This window comes from Onychostoma macrolepis, chromosome 21 (genome assembly GCF_012432095.1).
Source record: "Onychostoma macrolepis isolate SWU-2019 chromosome 21, ASM1243209v1, whole genome shotgun sequence".
NCBI lineage: Eukaryota > Metazoa > Chordata > Actinopteri > Cypriniformes > Cyprinidae > Onychostoma > Onychostoma macrolepis.
Genome location: NC_081175.1, coordinates 25,783,916 through 25,807,837, shown reverse-complemented (window position 1 = coordinate 25,807,837; position 23,922 = coordinate 25,783,916). Strand labels below are relative to the sequence as shown.

General features: G+C 36.0%; 2 protein-coding genes across 2 annotated transcripts; both read left to right on the top strand.

Moving 5' to 3' along the window:
• Positions 1–8,285: 8,285 nt before the first annotated feature.
• Positions 8,286–12,981, top strand: LOC131528385 (urokinase plasminogen activator surface receptor-like; the record flags this gene model as incomplete). The annotated part of the gene is made up of 5 exons (XM_058757471.1): positions 8,286–8,328; positions 8,760–8,867; positions 9,235–9,366; positions 9,560–9,670; positions 9,833–12,981. Coding segments are annotated over 5 exons (621 nt in total), but the record flags the coding sequence as incomplete, so codon positions are not given.
• A 4,029-nt stretch (positions 12,982–17,010) lies between these two features.
• On the top strand, positions 17,011–22,417 carry stbd1 (starch binding domain 1). Its single transcript, XM_058758898.1, has 2 exons — positions 17,011–17,455; positions 19,143–22,417. Exons 1-2 carry the CDS (start codon positions 17,194–17,196, stop codon positions 20,522–20,524), a joined length of 1,644 nt encoding a protein of 547 aa, XP_058614881.1. The 5' UTR covers positions 17,011–17,193; the 3' UTR covers positions 20,525–22,417.
• The last annotated feature ends 1,505 nt before the right edge of the window (positions 22,418–23,922 follow it).

The window sequence follows — 23,922 nt, the reverse complement described above, 5'->3', positions numbered from 1 at the left end:
ACACTGTGCTCAGATTTTTGTCCTTAGCTTAAGGCTCTGGTGGTCTCACATTTGTCTCCTTTAAAGCTTTAGAAGAGATCTCAACAACATCACACACTGTGCTCAGATTTTTCTCCTTAGCTAGAAACTCTAATATTATATAGGCCTATTAATAAGGAAGGGGGGCCCAAAATATTGTTTTGCCTATGTCACGATAAGAGGTAAATCCGGCCCTGGCCATAGCCTTCTGGGCAGCATCGATGTGAAACACAACTGCACCTCAGACAGCATGGGTTCGAATCCCAGCTAAAGGTACTTTCCTGCTCATTTAATTCTCAGCTGTCCAAATGTTTCCTGTCTCTACTCCTACTGTCCTGACCATTAAAGGTGAAAAATCCCATTGCAATGAAAAAGCAACCTCTGAGTAGTAAAATGTTTTTATAATGGAGTTTTGCAAGAGATTACAGCAAGACAATAAAGAGATCTACCATGTTTCTCACACGTTTCTCTCCCATTGTCATTTTGGATTCCTTTCTTTCAGAACTTTCTCATCTCTCAGTTGTGTCTCATAAGGGTTTTTAGGAGAAACCTCTGAAACACTGTTGAGACTAAACTGATAAATACATAAGAATCAAGTCTCCTGAGGTTAGAAAGAGCAACCGCTGAGCAATAAAATAAAGTGGGGAAAAATAATTTGATCCCCTGCTGGTTTTGTACGTTTGCCCACTGACAAAGATATGATTAGTCTATCATTTTAATGGTAGGTTTATTTGAACAGTGAGAGACAGAATAACAAAAAAAAAAAAAATCCAGAAAAACGCATTTCAAAAAAGTTATAAATTGATTTGCATTTTAATGAGTGAAATAAGTATTTGATCCCCTATCAATCAAGATTTCTGGCTCCCAGGTGTCTTTTATACAGGTAAGGAGCTGAGATTAGGAGCACTCTCTTAAAGGGAGTGCCCCTAATCTCAGTTTGTTACCTGTATAAACGACAACCTGTCCACAAAAGCAATCAATCAATCAGATTCCTGTTCAAGGATGTCAGGGGCAAGATTGTATACCTACATAAGGCTGGAATGGGCTACAAGCAGGCGCGCAGATGGCACTAGGGACGGGGGACATAACCAACCCCCATATTCATAGTGACCTGATCCGTCCCCCCCACTGTCTCTACGAAAGGCGACATCAGTAAACAGAGGATTAATCAGGGTTTCCGTTATGTACATTAGCCTAAGTAGTGGCGGCCCGGCCCGCTGCTCCTTAATTGCTTTTTAGTTTCACTTTCATTTTCGAGATTCATGATTGCAGGTAATCTGTTTATACTATGGAGCGTTACTTACCACACATTTTACAAGATTAAATTGTCAGTGGTGCTCAGGATCTGCAAATCATTCACCATCGTCCTCAGTCATCTCTCCTTACTCTGTTTATGTGGTAAGTGAAATGTTATGTACTGTAATGTAACAGGCAACCGTTAGCAATCGTTATTTGTTTTCCTTGCCATTCTGAAGATGTATTTATGCTTCGGGCACAGCCCCTAACCACCTCTTTGGCATCAACTCAACTCGCCGTGTTTGGAGGAGAAGGAATGCTGCCTATGACCCCAAGAACACCATCCCCACCGTCAAACATGGAGGTGGAAACATTATGCTTTGGCGGTGTTTTTCTGCTAAGGGGACAGGACAACTGCACCGTATCAAAGGGAGGATGGACAAGGCCATGTACCGTCAGGGCCAGGGCATGAAGCCAGCCAGGGCATTGAAAATGGGTCATGGGTGGGTGTTCCAGCATGACAATGACCCAAAACACACGGCCAAGGCAACAAAGGAGTGGCTCAAGAAGAAGCACATTAAGGTCCTGGAGTGGCCTAGCCAGTTTCCAGACCTTAATCCCATAGAAACTCTGTGGAGGGAGCTAAAGGTTCGAGTTGCCAAATGTCAGCCTCGAAACCTTAATGACTTGGAGAGGATCTGCAAAGAGAAATGGGACAAAATCCCTCCTGAGATGTGTGCAAACCTGGTGGCCAACTACAAGAAACATCTGACCTCTGTGCTTGCCAACAAGGGTTTTGCCACCAAGTACTAAGTCATGTTTTGCAAAGGGGTCAAATACTTATTTGACTCAATAAAATGCAAATCAAAACTTTTTGAAATGCGTTTTTCTGGATTTTTTTGTTGTTATTCTGTCTCTCACTGTTCAAATAAACCCAAAATTATAGACTGACCATTTCTTTGTCAGTGGGCAAACGTGCAAAATCAGCAGGAGATCAAATAATTTTTGGCTGTGTCGGATTGAGCACTCGCGCGCAGTTGCTCTCCACCGACTGCACTGATCAAAAAAAACATGATGGGAAACGACTGACTGATGACAGCTTAAAGCTCATTGGTTCAGACAACCGTGATGCTGTATTCTCTTCTAAAATGTTTTATTTATTTAATCTGATTTCATGCTATTATGTATTTAAATTATGCATGAGTGTTCCCAAACACTATGACAATGCGATATCTGTGTGAGATCGAATCGTGCTACATCGAATCGTGCTACACACAGGTGAGTGGGCCTGTACAAACCACCTGTAGTAGCACACTCTCCTCCTCTATGCACACTAGTCATTTTCCACACACACTGCTGTGTGTATACAAATCCCACAAAAGACTCATGCACTACAAATCATCCTGCACTGTTCCCCAGCCAGCTGCTGACTCACAATGTTTCTCTTCGCACATGTACAGTATTTATCTGAAGCACTCATATAGTTTGTATTTTTTAGTTTATGTATAGGTAAAAAAAAAATTTTTTTTTATATATATATATAGTATATTTATAGTCAAAATCTATCAGTAGGATAGTTGTGTATAGGTTTATATTGTTTTACTTCATTGCTGTATGCCTGTATTTATGTAGCACCGTGGTCCTGTGAGGCACGACATTTCGTTCCACTGTATGCCCCCGCATGTAGCGGAATGACAATAAAGCTCAACTTGACTTGACTTGACTTGATTGTTGTCATATTTTCTATAAAAATCTAAAATACATGTTTGAATTACAATAAAAATGGATGATAAATATGCCTTTCGTATGGAATTAAATAGCAAGCACTTTGAGTGTCTTGTTCATCACATTTATATTCATATAAAAGCAACAGAACTGAAATTATATCATGTTTATCAGCAGCACAGCATATGAGTGAGAATAACACGATATCTGCCTTTGATCTCGTTGGTATCTGTTCCACTTCGAGAGGTCAGAACTGTCCGTCTTGACTGCGCTTATTTCACTCCTCCCCTCACTGCAGCCGCCTACTCTCGCCTACATTTCAGGCGAGGCGAGGCGCATCTCAAACAAGCCTATTTTCAGGGAAACGCACGGCGAACGTAGTTCCAGGCAGCTCTTGACCGCATTACATGATCATATCACTTCGCCAAATGATTTCTGTTATTTCAAAGGTCTTACAACAGCAAAATAACCAAAACCCACAATGACACTGGCCAAACAGATAAATATAGTAAACAAAAGGTTAAAAACGCAGATCATGTCTCACCACGCAGATCACCACAAAATTACGCTTTATTATGTACGGAAAGCACATACTCTATCTCTCCCGCTCTCTCTCCCTCACAGACCGCACATACATAACAGTTAGTTGCACACACACTAACATACATCACGCTAATGTTGTTAGCGCTACTCTGACGATTTTATCAGTAAACTTAAAAACTACATGACTTCTCACAAGAGAGGTAACAACAACGGCGCTGTTCGTGAACAAAAGGAACTAAGTTTCACTATAACTAGAGACATTGCTGCTGAACACTATTGAGAGACGCACAGAGGTAATTCTCTCTCTCCCTGGGTTCCAATGTTCACACTATCCATCCTAAATAGTATGTAAGATTACAATAAGTGTGTCCCAAAGCATAGAATGTTGAAAAGAGTATGCCAAAAGTCCCCGGATGGTCTACTATTTCAGGTCGATTTTTGAAGTGTGGACACTCTAATGGCTAAAATTACCCACCATCCATTGCTCTTTGGCTAAGGATTCGGTCCAAAACTACAAACACGTATAAAACGCGTTAGAAAAACTACAAACGTGGCGGATGCGCGCGATCTACCTAACGGTAGAGAGGTTTACAAAAAGGGCTGTGAGTTACTAATAATCAACATTTAACCTGGTGAAAAATATTTATTTATTGTTATCCATGTTATATTTAATCTGCAACAGCCATGTGAACTTTAATAAACATTATAAAATGTTTATTAGTTATATAAGGTCGTTAACTTTTAAATGCATCATTATGCAAAAAATATGAGCAGAGTTCTCGCCATGAAAGAGAACAGACTGGCAGATCAACGAGCTACTTTTTTCTCTCCAATACCGTATGAAATGAAATGTGGAGAATGTTAACAGTGACAAGATGATTGACAGGCCAGTTTACAGTGACAGCTGGTGCGTGTAACAGGTGCGGCAGAGCGGTTCGTTAAAGACGCAGTTGTGTGACATGATAGTATGTCCCAAAGCTTGCCTACTCTTGTACTACACACTCAAAAGTGTGTACTTTTTCTTCACCAAAAGAGTACATACTTTAAGGGCGTAGTATTCGTAGTCACATTGGGACACAGCATCTCTCTCAGTTCAATTAAATTCAATATGTGCTTTATTGGCATGACGATTGTTACAATGTATTGCCAAAGCATAGTGAATCTAGAACAGATATGCAACAAAAACATGCATGTATATACATTTAAAAAGTAGAACAAATCAACATTTTAGAATTCTATGAACAATTTAAAATTCAATGTTGTGCGTGCGTGTGTGTGTATATGTTTGTTTGTTTGTTTGTTTGTTTGTTTGTTTGTTTGTTTGTTTGTGTGTGTGTGTGTGTGTGTGTGTGTGTGGGTGTGTGTGTGTACCCACTTAACCATATTTTGGGGACAAATTTGTACCCAAAAGTGAGCTAAACCTGACAAAATCTCCAAAAACCTCCCTTTGGGGACGTCCTCATTTGTAAAACCAGTTTAAAAATAAAGTAAACAAAGGTTTTTTGAAATTGTAAAAATGCAGAAAGTCTCCTGTAAGGGGTAGGTTTAGGTGTAGGGAATTAGCATATACAGTAAGTGTGTGTGTGTGTGTGTGTGTGTGTGTGTGTGTGTGTGTGTGTGTGTGTGTTTGTGTGCGTGTGTTTGTTTGTGGGCACATCACTCTCTCTCTCTCAATTTCAATTCAATTCAATTCAATTCAGCTTTATTAGCATGACTGTGTAACACAATGTTGCCAAAACATTAACATATATATAACAACAACATAAATAACAACATAAATAATAATAAATAAAATCCATCTAAATAAATGAAAAGATAAAGTAAGTCAGTTTCAAGTTAATCATGTGTAACATCTAACGTTCTGAATGGTTAATACATATTTAGCAGCAAGTGCAGCTCTCTCTCTATCGCTCTCTCTCTCTCTCTCGCTCATAATTTAGGCTACTTACTGTATTAACTGCGTTAGTCTGTTATCAACGGCTCAAGCCTCCGTTACTAGGTTTAAAATGACATTTTGACAATTAGCAAGGAGGCGTTGGATGCGATGCGGAAGAAATAATCCTACTCACAATAGTGATTTAACTAGAAATACCGGATGAATGCCTTGAAATATATCATCTGATCGATGTCTTGAGGTGTGGCAACCGTAGTATAAGCGGAATAATTGACTTCGGTCTGTTGAATTAATGCACACCCGAGGTGTAACGGCGTAACAGAGGTGTAAATCACCACCTCTGGTGTGCATTATTTTTCTAATAATTCAACGGACCGAAGTCAATTATTCCTTACATAATGCCTTGATGAAAGCTATCCCAGCAGGCTTAGAAATTACCTTAAGTTCAGTAAAGGTAATAGCATGTATCTGGATTTACGTTTGTGTGGCATGCATATCTTAGATCAAGAATGCAATAACAGACATATTCGCAAAATATTTCAAATGACGAGAAAGATTACTCCAAGAGAGAAATTCTATTGGGGTTCCTTTATAACAAATATAAATTGGAGAAAGGCCTGGCTTTTGCCAAGTATTTTTTGTATATCCAACAAGGTTAAGGAAATTCATTATGAAATCCTTCATAAATTCTATCCTGTTAATTTGTCCATTTCTAAATATTCGGATATTGATGAGACCTGCTTATTTTATGGTTGAGGAAACAGCTGACCATTTGTTTTTTGATTGTAGTATAACCAACAAATTATGGGTTGACTTAAGTTTTTATGTTTTTAGCCATACAAATGTGACCCATACCTTCATCCTCAAAGATGTTATTTTTTATTATGAAAACCCAAACCAGTTATCTGCTGAATATGTTGTTAATTTCCTTATATCGAATGCAAAATTCTTCATTCATAAGCAAAAATGGCTTAAATCTCCTTTGTCTTTCCCCTTTTTCTCCCTGAATTTGACTCTCGTTTAATCTCTTAGAGTTATAAATAATAAAAAAAGTGATGCATCATGACAACTTTTATAAAAAATTTTGTAATCTTTTTTTGTATTTTTCTTTGTTCTTTATGGAATTCCTTTCAACTTGATGTGCACAAACCCATAATATTAGTTTTCTGTCCTTGTTATTAGGATTGTTCTCTGTAGGAGATACAACCATGTCTCATTTCCCTGTTCTTGAACATTATTGCAAGTTCTGCAATTAAAAAATATATATATATAGAAATATATAGGGGCAACTTCCAAACGGCTTTTTTGCACCCTTGAAGGGCACTATGGGAAGGAGACGCCATTTGTAGGGATGTTCCAAGCGAAAGTGAACAACTGAAGACAGTAATGCCTTAAACCCTTCAAAGAACACACTTCAAGGGCTCTGCCCTTCGAAGGGAGTATGGCATAGGGATGCTAAATTCTGTTTAGAATTTACCCTAGGCAAAGATGCAAGGAAGTTCTCTGGGCCAAACTCATCTTACATTATCCAAAAGACAGTGAAAATGTGTGCTGTGGTCAGCACATTTCAACTTGTTTTTGGGGAAAAATGGACATCAAATTGTCAGTCCCAAATAAGAAAAGGTCCATGAAAATGGCAAGAAAAATACTTTTCTCTTTAATAAATATTGATAGTAAAACATCATTTATGTGGGGCAGTTTCATGAATTAGGATGCTTTCATAATATCAGTCAAATATATTTGTTAATCTCAAAATGCATTTCTTTGTATTTTATCATTTAATGTTTTTGGTTACAGTTGCAAGGCAAACAGTCTTTGAATGAAACAAGAATGTGATTCTTGTACCAGTTTCTCAATAGCATTCTCTATCCTACTGTCAGTTATACCCAGAGGTGGGTAGAGTACCCAAAAACTGTACTCAAGTAAAAGTACGTATAGAAATATTTACTCAAGTAAAAGTAAAAGTAATAGTCTGAATAGTAACTTGAGTAAGAGTAAAAAAGTATCGGATAAAAAAACTACTCAAGTAGTTAGTTACTAGTTACTTTGGCTCATATACTGTATATCTATATAGATCAAATTTATGTAATGTGTGTGTGTGTGTGTGTGTGTGTGTGTGTGTTATATTATTAGAACAATTTCTGAAGAATCATTTGACTCGAAAACTGGAGTAACAGCTGATGAAAATTCACTGAATCACTATATTCAATTATATTTTAAAGTATATTAATTATTATATATGTAGCCTATATATATATATATATATATATATATAAATATATATATATATATATAACCTCTGACACAGAGAAGAGAACATCTGAACATAACGAAACAAATGCACATTGATGGATCTTCTTCCGTCTGTTCTGCAAAATGTAAACAAACCTATATATAGCCATTTTATTTCATTTACATTTAAGAAAGATATAAAACAGACCGAAATGAGTTGCTCACTCCTACCTCTAAACCTAAGCATTAAGTAGGCCTTGGCCTAATAAGTAAACTGCGTTTAATAAAGACAATTGAAAACATAATGTCATTAATATGACAATTGAATAATGCCACGATTTAAATACTCATAAGAATTCATTGACGTATCTGTAAAGATGTTCAAATAATTAATGTTTTAGTTGTTGTCAGTATGTGTCAGGATTGTGGACTGTCTTGTGTGTGTTTTTGCTCGCCCATGTGCTCCATGACCCAGTTTCTATCTCCCGTTCATTATGTCATTTGGTTCAGGTGAGTCTAGTCGTTAGTCTTTGTATTTAAGGTCTTGTCCATTCAGTTAGCGTTGGTTGGTTTTTAAACGTCATTCTGTGTTTCCTACGTTCCCTGTTGGACAATTAAAGACTCTTTGATCAAATGAATTCCTACGTCTCCTCATCTCGTGCTCCCAGAGAAGTGTGACAGTATGTCAGTATTGAACATTTCATGTTTGTTTCATCATGTCTATGTATGTTTAGAAGAACCACACTTTACGTAATACATATACCAATACTCGTGATGAATCACGTTAATAGAACTTGAGTCTGATATGTATAATAGTCAATACAAAAAGATTCCGCAAATAATTATTTAACCCACACTTTAAAAAAAAAAAAAACAGGTCTGGCCTGTATGCATTCTCTTGTTCAGGCTGGTTTTAAATGGTTAGTGCACTGATCTGATCTGATCATGTTCACCATCTGAAAACTAACATGGTTTTCTTAAAGACCCGCCCCTTCTGATATGCTATAAAATAAGTGCTGAAACAGACACATTATTTCACTCACCTCCTGTTTAAAGATGGATCTGCTCTCTCTTTATCTCTCTCTGATCTCTCTCTCTTTAATTTCTAAAGGACACTCTTTCAGCTGTTATCAATGCTCTGACACTAGCTCTGACACTTGTGTACAGAAGACATGCTCCGATGGATTATCCAGCTGCTTCGCTGCAACAGCATATGTTGGTAAGTCCAGTATGATGGATAGAAATATACTGTTATAACTGACTGATGGAGATGCTGCTAATTTATTGGAGCTGCTACAGTGTTAAAGTAAATGAGGTTGAACTCATCACAGAACTGATAATTGCATTATTAGAATGTTCTATAGAATACTGAAATAGTTTTTCCTCTAATTATTATTCTATAATTTGTCATTTAAACTTTTGAGTGAAAACATTTATCACTTGAGGTGATTTATATTACATGTTTACTTTCCCAGCAAACTTCAATACATTATGAAAACATTTTATTTGATCAGATTTATGAATTATTCTTCATCAAAATTATGCATAGTTGAACTGGTCTTCCCTGTATAATTTTTGTTTTCTAGGTGAAGTTAGAATTGTAGTTAAAAGTTGTTCTTTATCAAATGGCTGTCCAAGTGGGTCTGTCAACCTTGGCAACATAAAGGCCTCTTCTTCCTGCTGTAACACAGATCTGTGTAACACCCAAGATGCTCCAGGTATTGCGCTTTACAGTCAACAGTAAACATTTATCAAGAAAAAAAGTTTATTTTACAGGCAGAGTGAATTATTGCAATTTTATGAAAGATTATGAGGTCAAAATGTTTTTCTTTGATACAACGAGCACTTATTTGGCATGCACAATAAAACCAGGACCAGGTAAACAAAGCACATCTATTTTCCCTCCTGTAGATCCCAACTACAACAGTCCCAATGGAAAGACGTGTTACTATTGTGATGGGCAGAACTGCTCAAATATATTGAACTGTTCAGGGAGTGAAGACCGCTGCATTACAGAAACAGGTGAGAATCTGGAAATGAAAGAAGGGTATTAAAGCCATTATTTTTTTCTCTCTTTTGTATTTGAGTATTTGATAAAGTTCACATACAAATTTCCAGCTTAGACAGTACTTTCACCGCAGCTTTGATTCATGAATCCACTTCTGTTTTCTTTGTTTTCATCAGGGACTTTAGGTGGCCAGTTGCTGGTTTACAAAGGCTGTGTCTCCAAATCTATTTGTGATGCCACAACATTTATTCCTGTTATTCCTGTTTCGAACTTCACATGCTGTGAGGGGAACCTGTGTAACGGTGTTCAGAGCATCACTCAGAGTGCTAACGGTGCTCAGAGCGTCACTCAGAGCTTCCTGTTCCTCTGCTGTTCTCTGCTCTCCTTCATCCTGATGCACTGAATCCAGCAGCTCTTCACAGTCTACAATCAGACACAACGTACTGAATATACGTCTTAAGTTTTTTCTTTACTATATTTGACATGTGGTGATGAGTTTAAAAATATTAACGAAATCTGATTAAGAAAAATATAGAAAAAAATATATACAGTTTTATGAATTAAAATATAACAATCACCTTTACACTTTTTGGGTTTATTTTCAATAAAGCTTACAATGCATGCATAAGACATTAAATGTATTAATTCTTCTACTGTTAATCAGAGGACATTATTATCTATTACATATAGTCAGAGGAGTACATTAATTTGAAAATAACTGAACTACTAAAAATGTATCTGACCAATGTTTTAATTGTCAATCTCTAGAGAGCAGGGTCAACAATAGCTGATATAATGCTGTTATTTACAACATAACATTTTACTGGATACATAAAGTTTGATGACAAACATTGATACTGGCTTGTTTGGAAATTTACGTAATTTTTAAAAGCTTGAAGTTTTACTCAGAAATACAAAAAAGGCAATCAAACCATATTAGTCTTCTTCAGACCGCTAAGAAATCACAAAAACTATCAGACCTTTACAAAACCACTAATGCCGGGTTTACACCAAATGATTTTAGTCAAGTTTTTCACTCGTCAACAGTTTTGTAGAAATCTCTAACAAATGCCCAATATCAGAGCCAAATCGGTGCTCCTTAAACGTGAGTAACAATCAGTCACGTGGTGTGTGTGTGTTATCAAATATGTGATCTGAGAGAAGTGCAATGCCCATGAGATATTTGGCATGCTAAATATCTGGACCTGTCGACGACTCTCAGTCCTGCAGTGTGAAATGTGTTTTAGTAAATTGTTAACATGTTGTTAGAATGTTTCTAGCATGATTTAACAGATTCTTAACATGTTTTAAGTTGCTAGCATGTTTTAACAAGTATGCTAGCAAGTTAACATTTTTAGCATGTTGCTTGCCTGTTTTGACATGTTATATAACTTCTAACATGTTATAACATAATATTGACATGCTTTTAATGTGTTTTAGTAAATTGTTAGCATGTTCTGTCGGCATTAACCTCCGTGCCGACATGTAGCGCCGTTGCGCTTCGGGCATTTATTACATTATAGTGCTTTTCTAGGCACTCAAAGTGCTTTACATTGTGAGGTGGCATTATATTCAGGGCCGTGTTATCCTAATGGGCCTAATGGGAATTGACAGCCTATCTGCTAATGTTCAACATGTTTTACATTAAACAATACTTGTGGATTGAACTATTTTTAGAGTTTACCACGGAAAAAAAGCTGACTTTTTGCGACAGGTGGGATTCAGCTTATGGCACTTCTCATTCATTCCTACGGTGTCCGTAAATGGCGATTGAGTGTCGCACAACTCTGACTGAAATTCAATGACGTCAAGGCTGTAATGTGATTGGTTATTACGGCACACGTGATCCAAGTTAGCCGTTACGCTTTCTCCAATAGTAAGTAGACTAATAGAGACCCTCTTATCTCCCAATAGAGTGGGGGAACTATGACGTCACTTTGTAGGCGGATCGGCTGTTAGCATGAAACTGGTTCCTCGACAAAAAGCCAATGGGATTTTTCCATAGGCTTTTGGATTATCGCAAAAAATAAGCTCTGTGTTCAATCATAGTTCATGAAACTTACAAGTTTTGTCCATCAATATAATCTTCACAAAATAATAGAACTTTGACGAATTTTGAAGCCTAAATAAAAGCGCCAGAACTACAAATCTAAACTTAGGCTATAAACGAACTACAGCACCACGGTCGCTCGCCTTCAACGTCACCACCAGACCGCTTCTGACAACTTTTTCAAACTTATTTTTAACACTTTCAGTGAAAAGGATTTACTCTGTATATGAATTTTAATCCACGCTACATGAACCGTTTCATATAAACTGGAATAAATACAAAACTTTTAGAGCCAAACTAAAACTGAAATTAGTAATAAATGGTATAGTGAATAAATTAAATAATCTTAACTAAAGGACATTTAAAGCACGTAGTTCTGTACATTTCGAAATAAGGTGCATTAAAAGTATTTAATGTAATATGTAATATTTTAATTAAAAACATATCCCCGCGTATTTAATCTTTTAAATAACAGCAGATTGAGCGAGTTTTTGGATATGGTTATTTTAGTGAACAAAGTACCACATTTCAGCTATCATTTTGTTAGGGTGGATACACAAAATGTTATTTTATCCTTGCTTCTAGGAAATCCTCAATCTATATGCTTTCTAACAGCTTCATGTTGCCCTAAATATTTCACTTTAACGTGGCTTTAAGCACTATGCATCATTAAAGTTTCACTTTCACCACGTAAAGCCGGTAAATGTGGTGTTTACATGTAATAATCGTAATATGAGTTTACCTTATAGTTCTAACCCAGAGTCTGTATCAGTAGGAAAGCGATAAAACGAGCTTCTTCCATCCGAAGACATGTGTCGCATTTCGGGGCAAAGCAAAAAAAATTGTCGAACAACAATATAAAATGCGGGAAACTATTCATGGGTTATTCTAAAATTAATTGTATTAAAAATTATACTACAACTGGAAAATACTGTAAATTGATAAACTGTTCGGCGTGATGACGTTTAATGTCTCCGACAGCGCCTGTAGTCCCATTTAGCAACTTGTTAGCAACCGTCTTTTTTAAGCGATGTAACAGCTTAAAAAAATCACGAGTGTGGTGTAACTGGTGTGTTTTATGTCGTAGAATAAAACGTGAAAGTACCTTGAGCCTTGTGTGAACCACGGAGCTTATTAAGGGATTTAACCAAAATCCCATTAAAAAAACCCATTGACTCTGGGACGATGGAACTGGAACATAGTGACATAGTTCCCCCACTCTATAGACCAATTTCTTGTAGACGTCACAGTTACGTCACTCGCAGCTGCGTGCACATTGTGGTGGCTGAAACACACGGTTACAAGCGGAGTGGGTAACACTTTAGAATACTGTTCCTTCGTTAATGAATAACTACACAGGAACAAGTGACTAATGGACTATTAACATTGTAGTAACTACCATTACCAAACAAGATACTCTGATTAATGATTTAGTAAGTAATAGCGCTCAGTTGAAACTGGTAGTTCACTATTAGCTAATCAATAACTACTATTTTTTATATATATATATATCCCGGAGAACTACTAAGAACTACTGTATACAGGTTCATAATTAATGTGAATTATGCATAATGTATAATTCATTCTAAAATGAAGATCATGGAAACCCACGAGTAATGACTCAAGTATTACCAAATCCTTCTAAATGAACTACAAATTACTTGGATCAGTATTCTAAAGTGAAAAAGCATCATAACTCCCTAATATTGACTGACGTCATTGTAAGCTTTTGAGATATATGTAAGGTTTTGGATAGTAATGACTCATGTGTTACTACATCCTTCTGAAGAAATTACTAATTATTTGGATCAGTATTCTAAAGTGAAGATCACTAGTAATGATTTAAGTGTTACCAAATCTAGCTAAATGAATTACTAACCATAACCTTACAAAAACCTCAAAGGTTTACAATAACGTCAGTAATTACTATGAAGTTATCATGATCTTCACTTTAGAATACTGATCCAAAAAAAATTGTAATTCCTTTAGAAGGATGTAGTAACACCTGAGTAATTACTATTCAATACTTTACAAAACTCTCAAAAGCTTGATTTCAGTCATTACTAGGGAGATATCATGATCTTCACTTTAGAATACTGTACCAAATAATTAGTAATTCCTTCTGAAGAATTTGGTAATACTTGAGTCATTACTAGTGGGTTACCATGACCTTTACTTTAGAATGAATTATGCATTATGTATTATTCATATTAATTATGAACCTGTATACATTAGTTATTAGTAGTTCTTAGGGAGGTATGAAAAAATTATAGTTACTGATTAGCTAATAGTGAACTACCACATTTGATTAAGCACTATCACTTACTAATTCATTAATCAGAGTTTCTTGTTAGTTACTAGTAGTTAATAAAGTGCTAATATTGTGTTACTCATGTGTTCTTGTGTAGTTATTCATTAATGATGGAACAGTATTCTAAAGTGTTACCTCGGAGTGAAACGGGAAAAATCCACAGAATAAGAGATAAAATGTACTGTTGTGTCTTTGGATGTCAGAATCGGAATGAAAATCATTTTTATAGAATACTGTCATCAAAAACGCCATTTGAAGCTAAATGCAGACGTTTAAACGGGACAGACTAATGAATGACATCTGCTATGAAGTGTGGGATAAACTCAAAAGAGAGAATGACCAGTTGACTTTTCTTATCAGAATTGTGAGATATAATCTGGGAACTGCGAGAATAAAGTCAGAATTTTGAAATATTAAAAATGAAATTTTAACGCATATCTGCTGCTGGTTAAACGCAATAAAACGAGCGGACTGGACAGAAACGATCGTCAAAAATGCTCGCATTTTTCTTATCAGAAAAAGTTCAATAAAGTATTGTCTTTTGTTGTTATGGGCACGTCTAAAGATTTCTTATGGATCTCAGTAGGCTACTATGTCGTGTATGAAATAATGTATGTGTGCATGTGTGTAAAACAACAAACTGATTTATATGCTTAATCATGTGTAATTGTAAGTTATATACATTGTTATGAATAATTGTGACTGGAATAATAATGTAGCTGTAAAAATAGTTGCCTGCTGAAATTGAAATATATATTACATCTTCATGAGTAGATAGACACAGTGAGTTTGTCTTTACTATACACGTATAGTCACTCAAGCGGAGGTAATCCTGTCAGATCCTCCATCCTTTGAGTGAGTGCAGGTCGGCCAATCTGGTTTCGTCCGTTAAAGTTAACCTTTTCAAATAACGCGGTCCCGGACAGTGAGTGACCTTACATATGCAGGTAAAATCGGAATTTCTTCAGTTATTGTTAAAAAACAAGCTAACAGACTTCATAGCTAGCGTTAGAGAGGCGGTCAGGTGGCTCTTTCTGCCACCACCGAAGCTCCGCCCACAGAAAAACATCACTAACAGGAAATTGAATAATCTTCCTTTATTTGTGAAAGCTTCAAATTCTGTCTATGAGTTTAAAACTAAACTGAAATCTTATTTTCTTACCTTGGCTTTTTAAACTTTGTATGTTAAATTATCTTTTGAGTTTACTGATGTTATTCTTTTTACTGGTTTTTATTTGATTTGTACAGCACTATGGTCAACTGCTGTTGTGTTTATCGGTGCTTAATAAATACAAATACAAATACCTGAGGGAAGATGTCTTTCACTATTGTAAGTTAATATTGTTAAATAGAGAAACAAAATTATACACTTTTTAAAATGTCTATAACTTCTAGCGCATTATAAGAAGAGCAGGAATAAGCCCTTTTAGTGGTGAGTTATATTTAATTTTATTTGCTGGGCTGTTGCTGTTTAGTAAGATTATTACTCGATAATATTGTTTAATTTATGTACACAATTTTTTGCCTCCTATGGGATTATGACATGCGCATTGTTTTTTCTTGTTTTTGTTTTGTTTTGTTTTTCAAGAGTAGTTTATATCGTGCGCCTCTTTATGCACAGTTTGATCGCATTTTAACGCAGCACTGATTATATTAATAATAAATATGCTTTTTTTCCTTTTGGAAAGGTTGCACATCAGTAGGCTACCAGATATTTAAACACAACTTAAAATGTAGGCTACTTCGCATCATTTCGCAGCAGGTGGCAGCAGATGACCTTTTGTACCAAAACAGCGAATATCATCTTCTAAACTCCCCCAGATCAAAGACATTGCTTATTGATTGACCTCACTGATGCTAGTCAGCAGCTCAATAAAATGGATAAAGTAAAAAAATAAACTAATGTAGAAAATGTAATTTTATCAGAGGGTGCAAAGATCAAATGATGACCAATATGTACATTTGAGCTCAATTATAATCGTGTGCATTTGACATAACAATAATATTAACATGTTTTATTAGAGCATTCACATGGGTTGCTAAATATGTCGTGTTTGTCTCTTGTATAACAAAACTCAAAACAACCAAAACAAACTACTCTCTGATCAATTAGATGTATATTTTTGTGCTGCTTTATTTAAATCTAGAGTTAGATCCAAATTTAATCAATTGCTGAACTTTGACATAGTACCATTCTGAGCAAAAGACCCACCACATCAGCAGCACTGACCGTGGCAGAGCTGCAGTGTGTCAGTGTGTCTCTGACCTACCTGTTTTTGGAACAAAATTACCAGCAATGAGTTATAAATGTAACAATTCTATTGTGGAGAAAAATTAAGTTCATAAATATATTGTACTCAAATTTGTTTTGTTTTTTGTTGTTGTTGTTGTTTTTCTTTTAGGCATAAAGTTGTACAATGTGCATGTAACACTGCAATCCTGAACTGCAAGGTAAAAAATAATTATGCAAAAACAATAAAACAATAAAATTAAAACAAAAAAAGTAAAATAAATAAATTAAAAAAATATATATATATATATATATATATATATATATATATATAAGGAATTACAAAACTATAAACAAAAAGAATATAAAGAAAGTAAGCAATATTTTAAAAAATTTTAAAAAAATTAAAAATTAAGATTCAAAATTTAGCCTAGGCTACATTTATTATAAAAAAAAAAAACTCAAATCCCCTTGTGGTTCAAGGCTTTCATATGAAAATGTGCATGAAAGACTTGCAAAATAAATATACATTTATCTAAAAATAAAGATTATAAAAAATAATTAACAAAAAATAAAAACAAAATCAAGAAAAACCATTTGGAAAATAATAATAATAATAAAAATGACAGTAAGATTGGGGGGCACATTTTTGCCCATTACAAAAGAAAAAAAAAATGATAAAATGAACATGCGCCATCAAATATCACAGCATAATAGTACTTCAAAACTAAAAGAGATCGAGCGAGCGGTTGAGAGAAAGAGAGAGAGAGAGAGAGAGAGAGAGAGCGCGAGCGAGCGAGAGAGAGAGCCTATTGGCAGCGTGCTCACCTGATTGCGGGGCTTCTTTTCATCTTCTGCCGCATCAAAGGGTCATTTCGCCCGCGGCGCTGAGAATGAAGTGATCACCGACACCGTTACATCTACATTGACGCTTTTCACCCACAGCATGACCATGAAGAAGAGCAAACCGATTGCTCTGGACCGCCGCGATATTCACTCCCTGCTGGATGTGATCGGCGGCTTCGGTGCAGTAGTCGCCGTGGGGATCATTGCCATGCTGTCGGTGTGCGCCGCGTTCTTCATTTACCGATCCTTTAGAGGTCAGCGCGGAAAGGGTGAAGAGAATAACGGCAATGAAGCGACGGGAGAAGGGAGCACGGCTCGGGGGAGGAAAAAAGAGAGGGATGATCGACCTACCGAGTCAACAGGTAAAACCGGACAATTGTTGAAGCATGGTATGCTAAATGTTTGTGCGAGACTTTTTTTTTTTGCAATACCGCATATAAAATGTCACTTTGACTTGTCAGATGTCACTGTAACAGGCAAACCACACAAACGATTTGACAAAAATGTGTTTTGGTGATCGGCCCGCGCTGGGTTTTGGCCAGTTAGAAAACTTAGCCAATCAGAAACGTTTTCTGCAAGTCAATCACTTTGCGCGTTTGCTGATAGTCATTTGGAAGGCGGGGTTTTAGATATTGATTATGTTATTGATTTTGGTTATCATAATGGTTGGAATAATTTTAGACTTAAATCTAGGTCACACTTGACTTGGAGCATGCAACATTTTTGGACATGGCAACAAACAGGATATGATGTCATGCTTCATTTTTTAATGATTGATAACGTAAAAAACAATGATCTGTCTAAAACGTTACAATAAAGCCACACATAGGCACAAAAATAAAATAATAATAATAAAACATTAAAAATATGAAAATATACACTACCATTCAAAAGTGGTTGTTTTTTTTTTTTGTTTGTTTTTTAAGAAATGAATACAACAAGGATACAATAAATTGTTTAAAAGTGATATAGTCTTTTACAATTTTACAAAAGATTTCTATTTGAAATGAATGCCGATTATTAATGATAATCAGAAATGTGTCTTGAGCAGCAAATCAGCATATTAGAATGATTTCTGAAGGATCATGTGACACTGAAGACTTAAGTAATGATGCTGAAAATTCAGCTTTGCATCAAAGGAATAAATTGCAAATTACATATTACAATATAATTTTTTATTTAGTTATTTATAGTTATTTTTTTAACAATATTACTGTTTTACTGTTTCATTACCGTATCTTTGATCAAGAAAAAAATTAAAACATTTGACAGACCCCAAACTTTTGTCTTTCCTGCAACACTGCAAACCTGCAGCTTTGAGTTTTGTGGTTTTTAATTCAGCTAAGACGTCAGTCTGAACAGGTTTTGTTCTTGAATTTATTTGCACATTTATTTGCAAACCATTTATCAGGTCTTTACACTGCAAAAGCAGCAAAGAAGCCTCGTCTTGTCCGAATGTTTGCTGGCTATTATATTATATTCCACAGTCTTGTGCAGCAGTTTGAGGGTTGGTTGAGAGATTGCCAGTGGCTCTCGTGTTCAGCTGCCAGAATAAAAGACGAACCGAGTGTCGTGACAGTGCAAAGTTGAAGGCAGCTCTGATGCAGGATTTCATTTGATACAGCCAAAGCCTGAAATGTACACTTGAACACTATTATTTTGCTGTCCCATAAGCACTGGTATTTCCTTCTAGAAATGCAAATCTAGTTAGTTAGTCTTAATGTTTGTTTTTCTCATGGTTTTTTAGCTCGGTTACTGATGATTTTTGGTTGATTCATTACTTACCGAGGTCCCTCAGCAAGTAACCCATTTCAACTGCAGGTCATTTACATGGACTATTTTTGGATTTAAAAACTGTGACATGCACTTTTCCCATGAACTGATCAAATATTGTTTCACAACCATAAAACCAATGAAAACATTAATGCACAAATAACATTTTGAATCAAAATAAGGATGAAAAAGACTGTTCTTTTCTAAAAGAATTCCCATATAAATGTTTGATCACTTTAAGCACATGTGACGTAATGCATTTTCCTTCTCTTTTAGGAGAATGTCAGGGTGGAAAGCAGAAGAAGTGCAGAGAATCCACTAACCTCTCATCCACCGACAACATGCTCCTTCCTGCTGAGGTGCCAGAGAAAGACCTGAATGAAAGCACTCTTAAGGATTTGGAGGATATTACAGATGAGCTCCTAACAGACTTGGAACCCGAAATGGAAGAAAAAACGGATTCTGATCTGGATCAGTGTGTAGAATTGGATCCTGATGAGAACACGGAATGTGAGAAACATATTGAGGATGAGGATGATGATGGACGCGAGGTTTTGGCTGATGCGAGTGTTGGTTTGACAGAATTGGACATCCAACGCAATTCTGTCAAGAAGGAAATTGAGGAATACCTTGACAAGTCTGTGAGTTTGGACACAGATGAGCCGTCTGAAACTGAAAGCGCTCGGGAGTTCATTTATCAGAGACATCAAGATCACATCACAACTAAAAGCAAGTCTTCTCCAGACCAAGCCCCATCCAATCCCAGCAAGATCCAATTAGAGGAAAACATCAATACGTCAACTGTGGAAGGAGAGGAGAACACGAGCAAGAAGTTTGAAGACCATCATGATTGGCGATTTCCACGAACAAATAACTTTGATTGCGGTTGCAGTGATAAGAAGACAGATACGATGGAGAAAATAAAAGGCCAGCCATGGTTTCACACTGGAAGCTATGCCACAGATGCCATAAACCTGAGCCCGGCTGTGGAAACCATGGTTAACCACAGCAGCAGGTTTGAGTTCCAGAACTACTTGGGTTTCCAAACTGATAATACGTTCATGGGTGGGTCTTCAACACAGGTGAGCCTCTCACAAGAGAAGAAAACCGACGAAGAGGGCGCGTCAGCGGATAAGAAACACGAAAAGAATGAAATCAGCATCATGGACGCCATTATGGACAATAATGAGTGGCTAAACGTAGGTGCACCAGAGTTCAGAGATCTTCCTTGGCTTTCGCCAACTGCAAGCGAAGAAAAACAGACGCAACAAGAAAAAGAAGGGCAAGTCAAGACCGATTTAGCAAAAGATGATGAAGAACCGGTGAATAAAAGAGTAGCGACTGTTCCGCCTTTATCGCAAGCGGTTAACGTGACCTTCAGGATTCACTACATCACATATTCTCCTAAGCAGCTGGTGGCTGTTACCGGGAGCCTACAGGAATTGGGGGCCTGGGAGAGATTTGTTCCACTGCAAAGAGCCAAGGATGGGTTCTGGGCCAACACTGTCAGCCTCCCTGTGGAGAGCAAGTTGGAGTGGAAGTTTGTCCTGGTGGAAGATGGAAAGATCTCTCGCTGGGAGGAATGTGGAAACCGCTATCTCTTTGTAACAAGTCAAGATGAAGACATCCATCTTGACGAGTGCTGGGGATGTTGTTGAACTCAGAGGTGACTATCTTCTTGGGCTGCACGATTAATAAATATAAAATTGCAAATCACGATATGGCTGGGGTTTAAATAAATAAATATAAGCGCTGCGTGTTTCAGAGTGAAGTGAGAGGCAATGTGTTTTTACACGTGACCAGTTTATTCGGAGCATCTCAAAGTGGCCAGATTCGCTTTTTTACACAATCTCGGCATCTACTCTAATTTTTGGTTGCTTTGGCGTTAAATTGGGAATGCACAATGCTCCAACCATCTTCACATATGCTTGTTAACAAAAAAGAAGCTCCCTGCGGTTTTGTCAAAAATAAAAGTTTATTCGATTTTTTGAAAATATATAAAGATAGCAATAAATACTAGTATTGTGATGTTGCATATAAAATGAAATTATTATTTTCCCAAATCGTGCAGCCCTTCAACTTCCTCCAACTTTATACAGCAATAATAATCCATAGTGCATTATTGAAATCCAATATGTATGATTATATTGTACTATTATTAATTATTACCGAATTAGTCCAATAAAGCATGAGGCTGTGGAACTGTTACTATAGCAATAAGATTATGATATTACAAATATGCACTTTTTTACGTCGATAATGTGATGATTATATCCAGTCGTACTGTAAATGTCTGCCCTTATAACTATAATCCTGTAACGGCAACGTACCAAAATTGAGAAAATTCACAAAAAGTCTTGTCTTTCATGTATAAGGGAAAATCCGAATGCTTCCAGAGGTTGAATATATCTCTTTTAAAGCGTATTGCATAAAGTTTTGTGTGTGAATTTAATCTAAAATGTTGCAAGAATCTCACTAATCTTTTCATGACTGACTTATCTAGAAACATACTCTATGCAAGTGCACAAATGCAGACGTGAATGCAAATATGCAGTCCCTCTGTACATATTTTGCATGCATGATTGCATTAGAAAGCTCAGTTCTCAGGAAGGACATGGTTTCCTTCAAATGTGATTTTAATTGAATTACTTATTAAAAAGGTTTCTAGCTATGCACGTTGACTTTGACTAACTTTAATTAATTGTTGCTATGTTTGTCAGCGCCAATAGCCTTGTGGGCAGTGCGCCAACATACAGCGCCGTTGTGCTACTGGAGTCCCGAGTTCGAATCCTGACTCGAGGCCCTTTCCCGATCCCTCCGCCATCTCTCTCCCACTTTGCTTCCTGTCAGCTCTGATCTGCCTTATCATAATAAAGGTGAAAATGCTAAAAATAAATCTTAAAAAAAAAAAAAAAAGTTGCTATGTCATGACAGTAGTTGATCAAAGAGAGAAAACTGACCATAGAAGAAGTTAATTTATACTAATGCCTGTTATAGCGCCCTTTGTGGAAACACTGAGAATACAACACAGAGTTACACATTTTAATAGTTGCACTTTTAAAATGGCTGTCTGACACATTTCAGAATACATTTCAGGTTAAATTGCTTGAAACTTTAGCGTTCATGTACTTGCATAGAGTATCTTTCAGGCCTGTGATTTGATTGTCCTGTAGTGAATGCTTGAGCAATGCAAAACACCCACCAGCCAAAAACACCATTATCTTTGTGGTAGTTTGGCATCCTGTTCTTTCTCTAATCTGTTAAACGCTGATATAAAACCAGCTTAATCGTCCCAAATCCCAGCCTGGACTGTCTGCATACAGTCTTTCCTCAAAGTTTAACAGCTGCTCTTCTTGTGATTCTATTACATCATTTAAAACCAGTGACAACGACATCAGCATTCCTGCTGACAACATCACTGTAGCTTTGTTTGCCATCACTGTCAACTGCATGTAGCAGACTCTAATTATTTACAGATATATATATATATATATATTAGTGCTGTCAAGCAATTAATCGCAGCCAAAATAAAAGTTTTTGTTTGCATTATATATGTGTGTGTACTGTGTATATTTATTATGTATATATAAATACACACACATACAGTATATATATTTAAAATATTTACATGTTTAGACATTTATATATTCATTTTCTTATATTTCATATTATATATAAATATATATAATATATAAGCATAACATATTTTTATACATGCATGTGTTTGTATTTATATATACTAGTGCAGGGCAGCGATTAATCGCGATTAATCGCATCCAAAATAAAAGTTTTGTGTACATAATATATGTGTGTGTATTGTGTGTATTTATTATGTATATATGAATACACACCCATGTATGTATACATTTAAGAAAAATGTGTTCTGATTAGATATTAAATATATTTATATATCATATAAATTATATTAATAAATATATACATGTAAATCTTTTCAAAATATATACTGTATGTGTGTGTCTTTATATACACATAATAAATATACACAGTACACACAGATATATTATATCAACAAAAACTTTTATTTTGGATGCGATTAATCGCGATTAATCGTTGCCCAGCACTAATATATACATAATAAATATACACAGTATACACACATATATTCTGTAAACAAAAACTTTTATTTTGGATGCGATTAATCGTTTGACAGCACTAATATATATATATATAAAAATGAATATATTTTTTATTGTTTCACAATGATTGCCTTAAAATGAATAACCTATGCTGCTTACACTTTTGTCTAAACATGTTTATTTGTCTTTTGGCTTTAACTGTTTTTTTTTTTTCTGTGAAATTCAGGTGTAATACTGTTTCTGACCTTTAAACGTATGTTTAACTGTCAATCAGTAATTGTCATTCAGCAAATGACTTAATTCAATGAAATAAATTATCTTGACAATGAGTCGTTGTCCTGTTCATTGACCTGTACAAACAAGTAAAGATCGTTTTTTGAAAATGGCAGACTAATCTTTTTTTTTTGCTTCTCTGTCTCTCGATAAGATAGTATTTATCTTCCCAGCACAGTTTGAAGACAAGCTTACAGAAGCTGTCTTTCACTGAGCAAGTCTGTAAAGTTTGCACACTATTGTCAATACTAACTCAAATCAATTTGACTTTCTCGTCAAAGTCTGAAAATACAGTTTAGCTTGGAAGCGAATGATTTTTGGTGTCCTTGATGTGTGGGAAATATGATAAACTACCACAATCAGAAACCCAACTCTGCTGTCCTAATGAAAATCAAAGGGAAGTGAATCACGTCCTCTTCACTGACAGCGTTATATTGGTGTTTTTAAGCTTCATTCCACTGCAGCACTATTTGCTGTTTTACTCCCCAAACAGACAGTGACTTTAGCCTGTGACAGGATCATGAAACATTTATGGGTTCAAAGGAAGGATGAGACAGTTGTGATGGAACATTCATGTAATGCACGATTTCACATTCTTTATGACGTCATTGCATATCTTGTATTCTATTTTCCCTCAGAAAATTTGCTGTGTATTGTGTGACATTTAAAACAGATTTGGAGCAGTT

What these genes read in the sequence shown, in the direction of transcription:
- stbd1 (XM_058758898.1), top strand. Translation starts at nt 17,194, where the DNA reads ATGACCATGAAGAAGAGCAAACCGATTGCTCTGGACCGCCGCGATATT. An exon ending in TCGACCTACCGAGTCAACAG is followed by an intron (nt 17,456 to 19,142) that starts GTAAAACCGGAC and finishes CTTCTCTTTTAG; the next exon opens with GAGAATGTCAGGGTGGAAAG.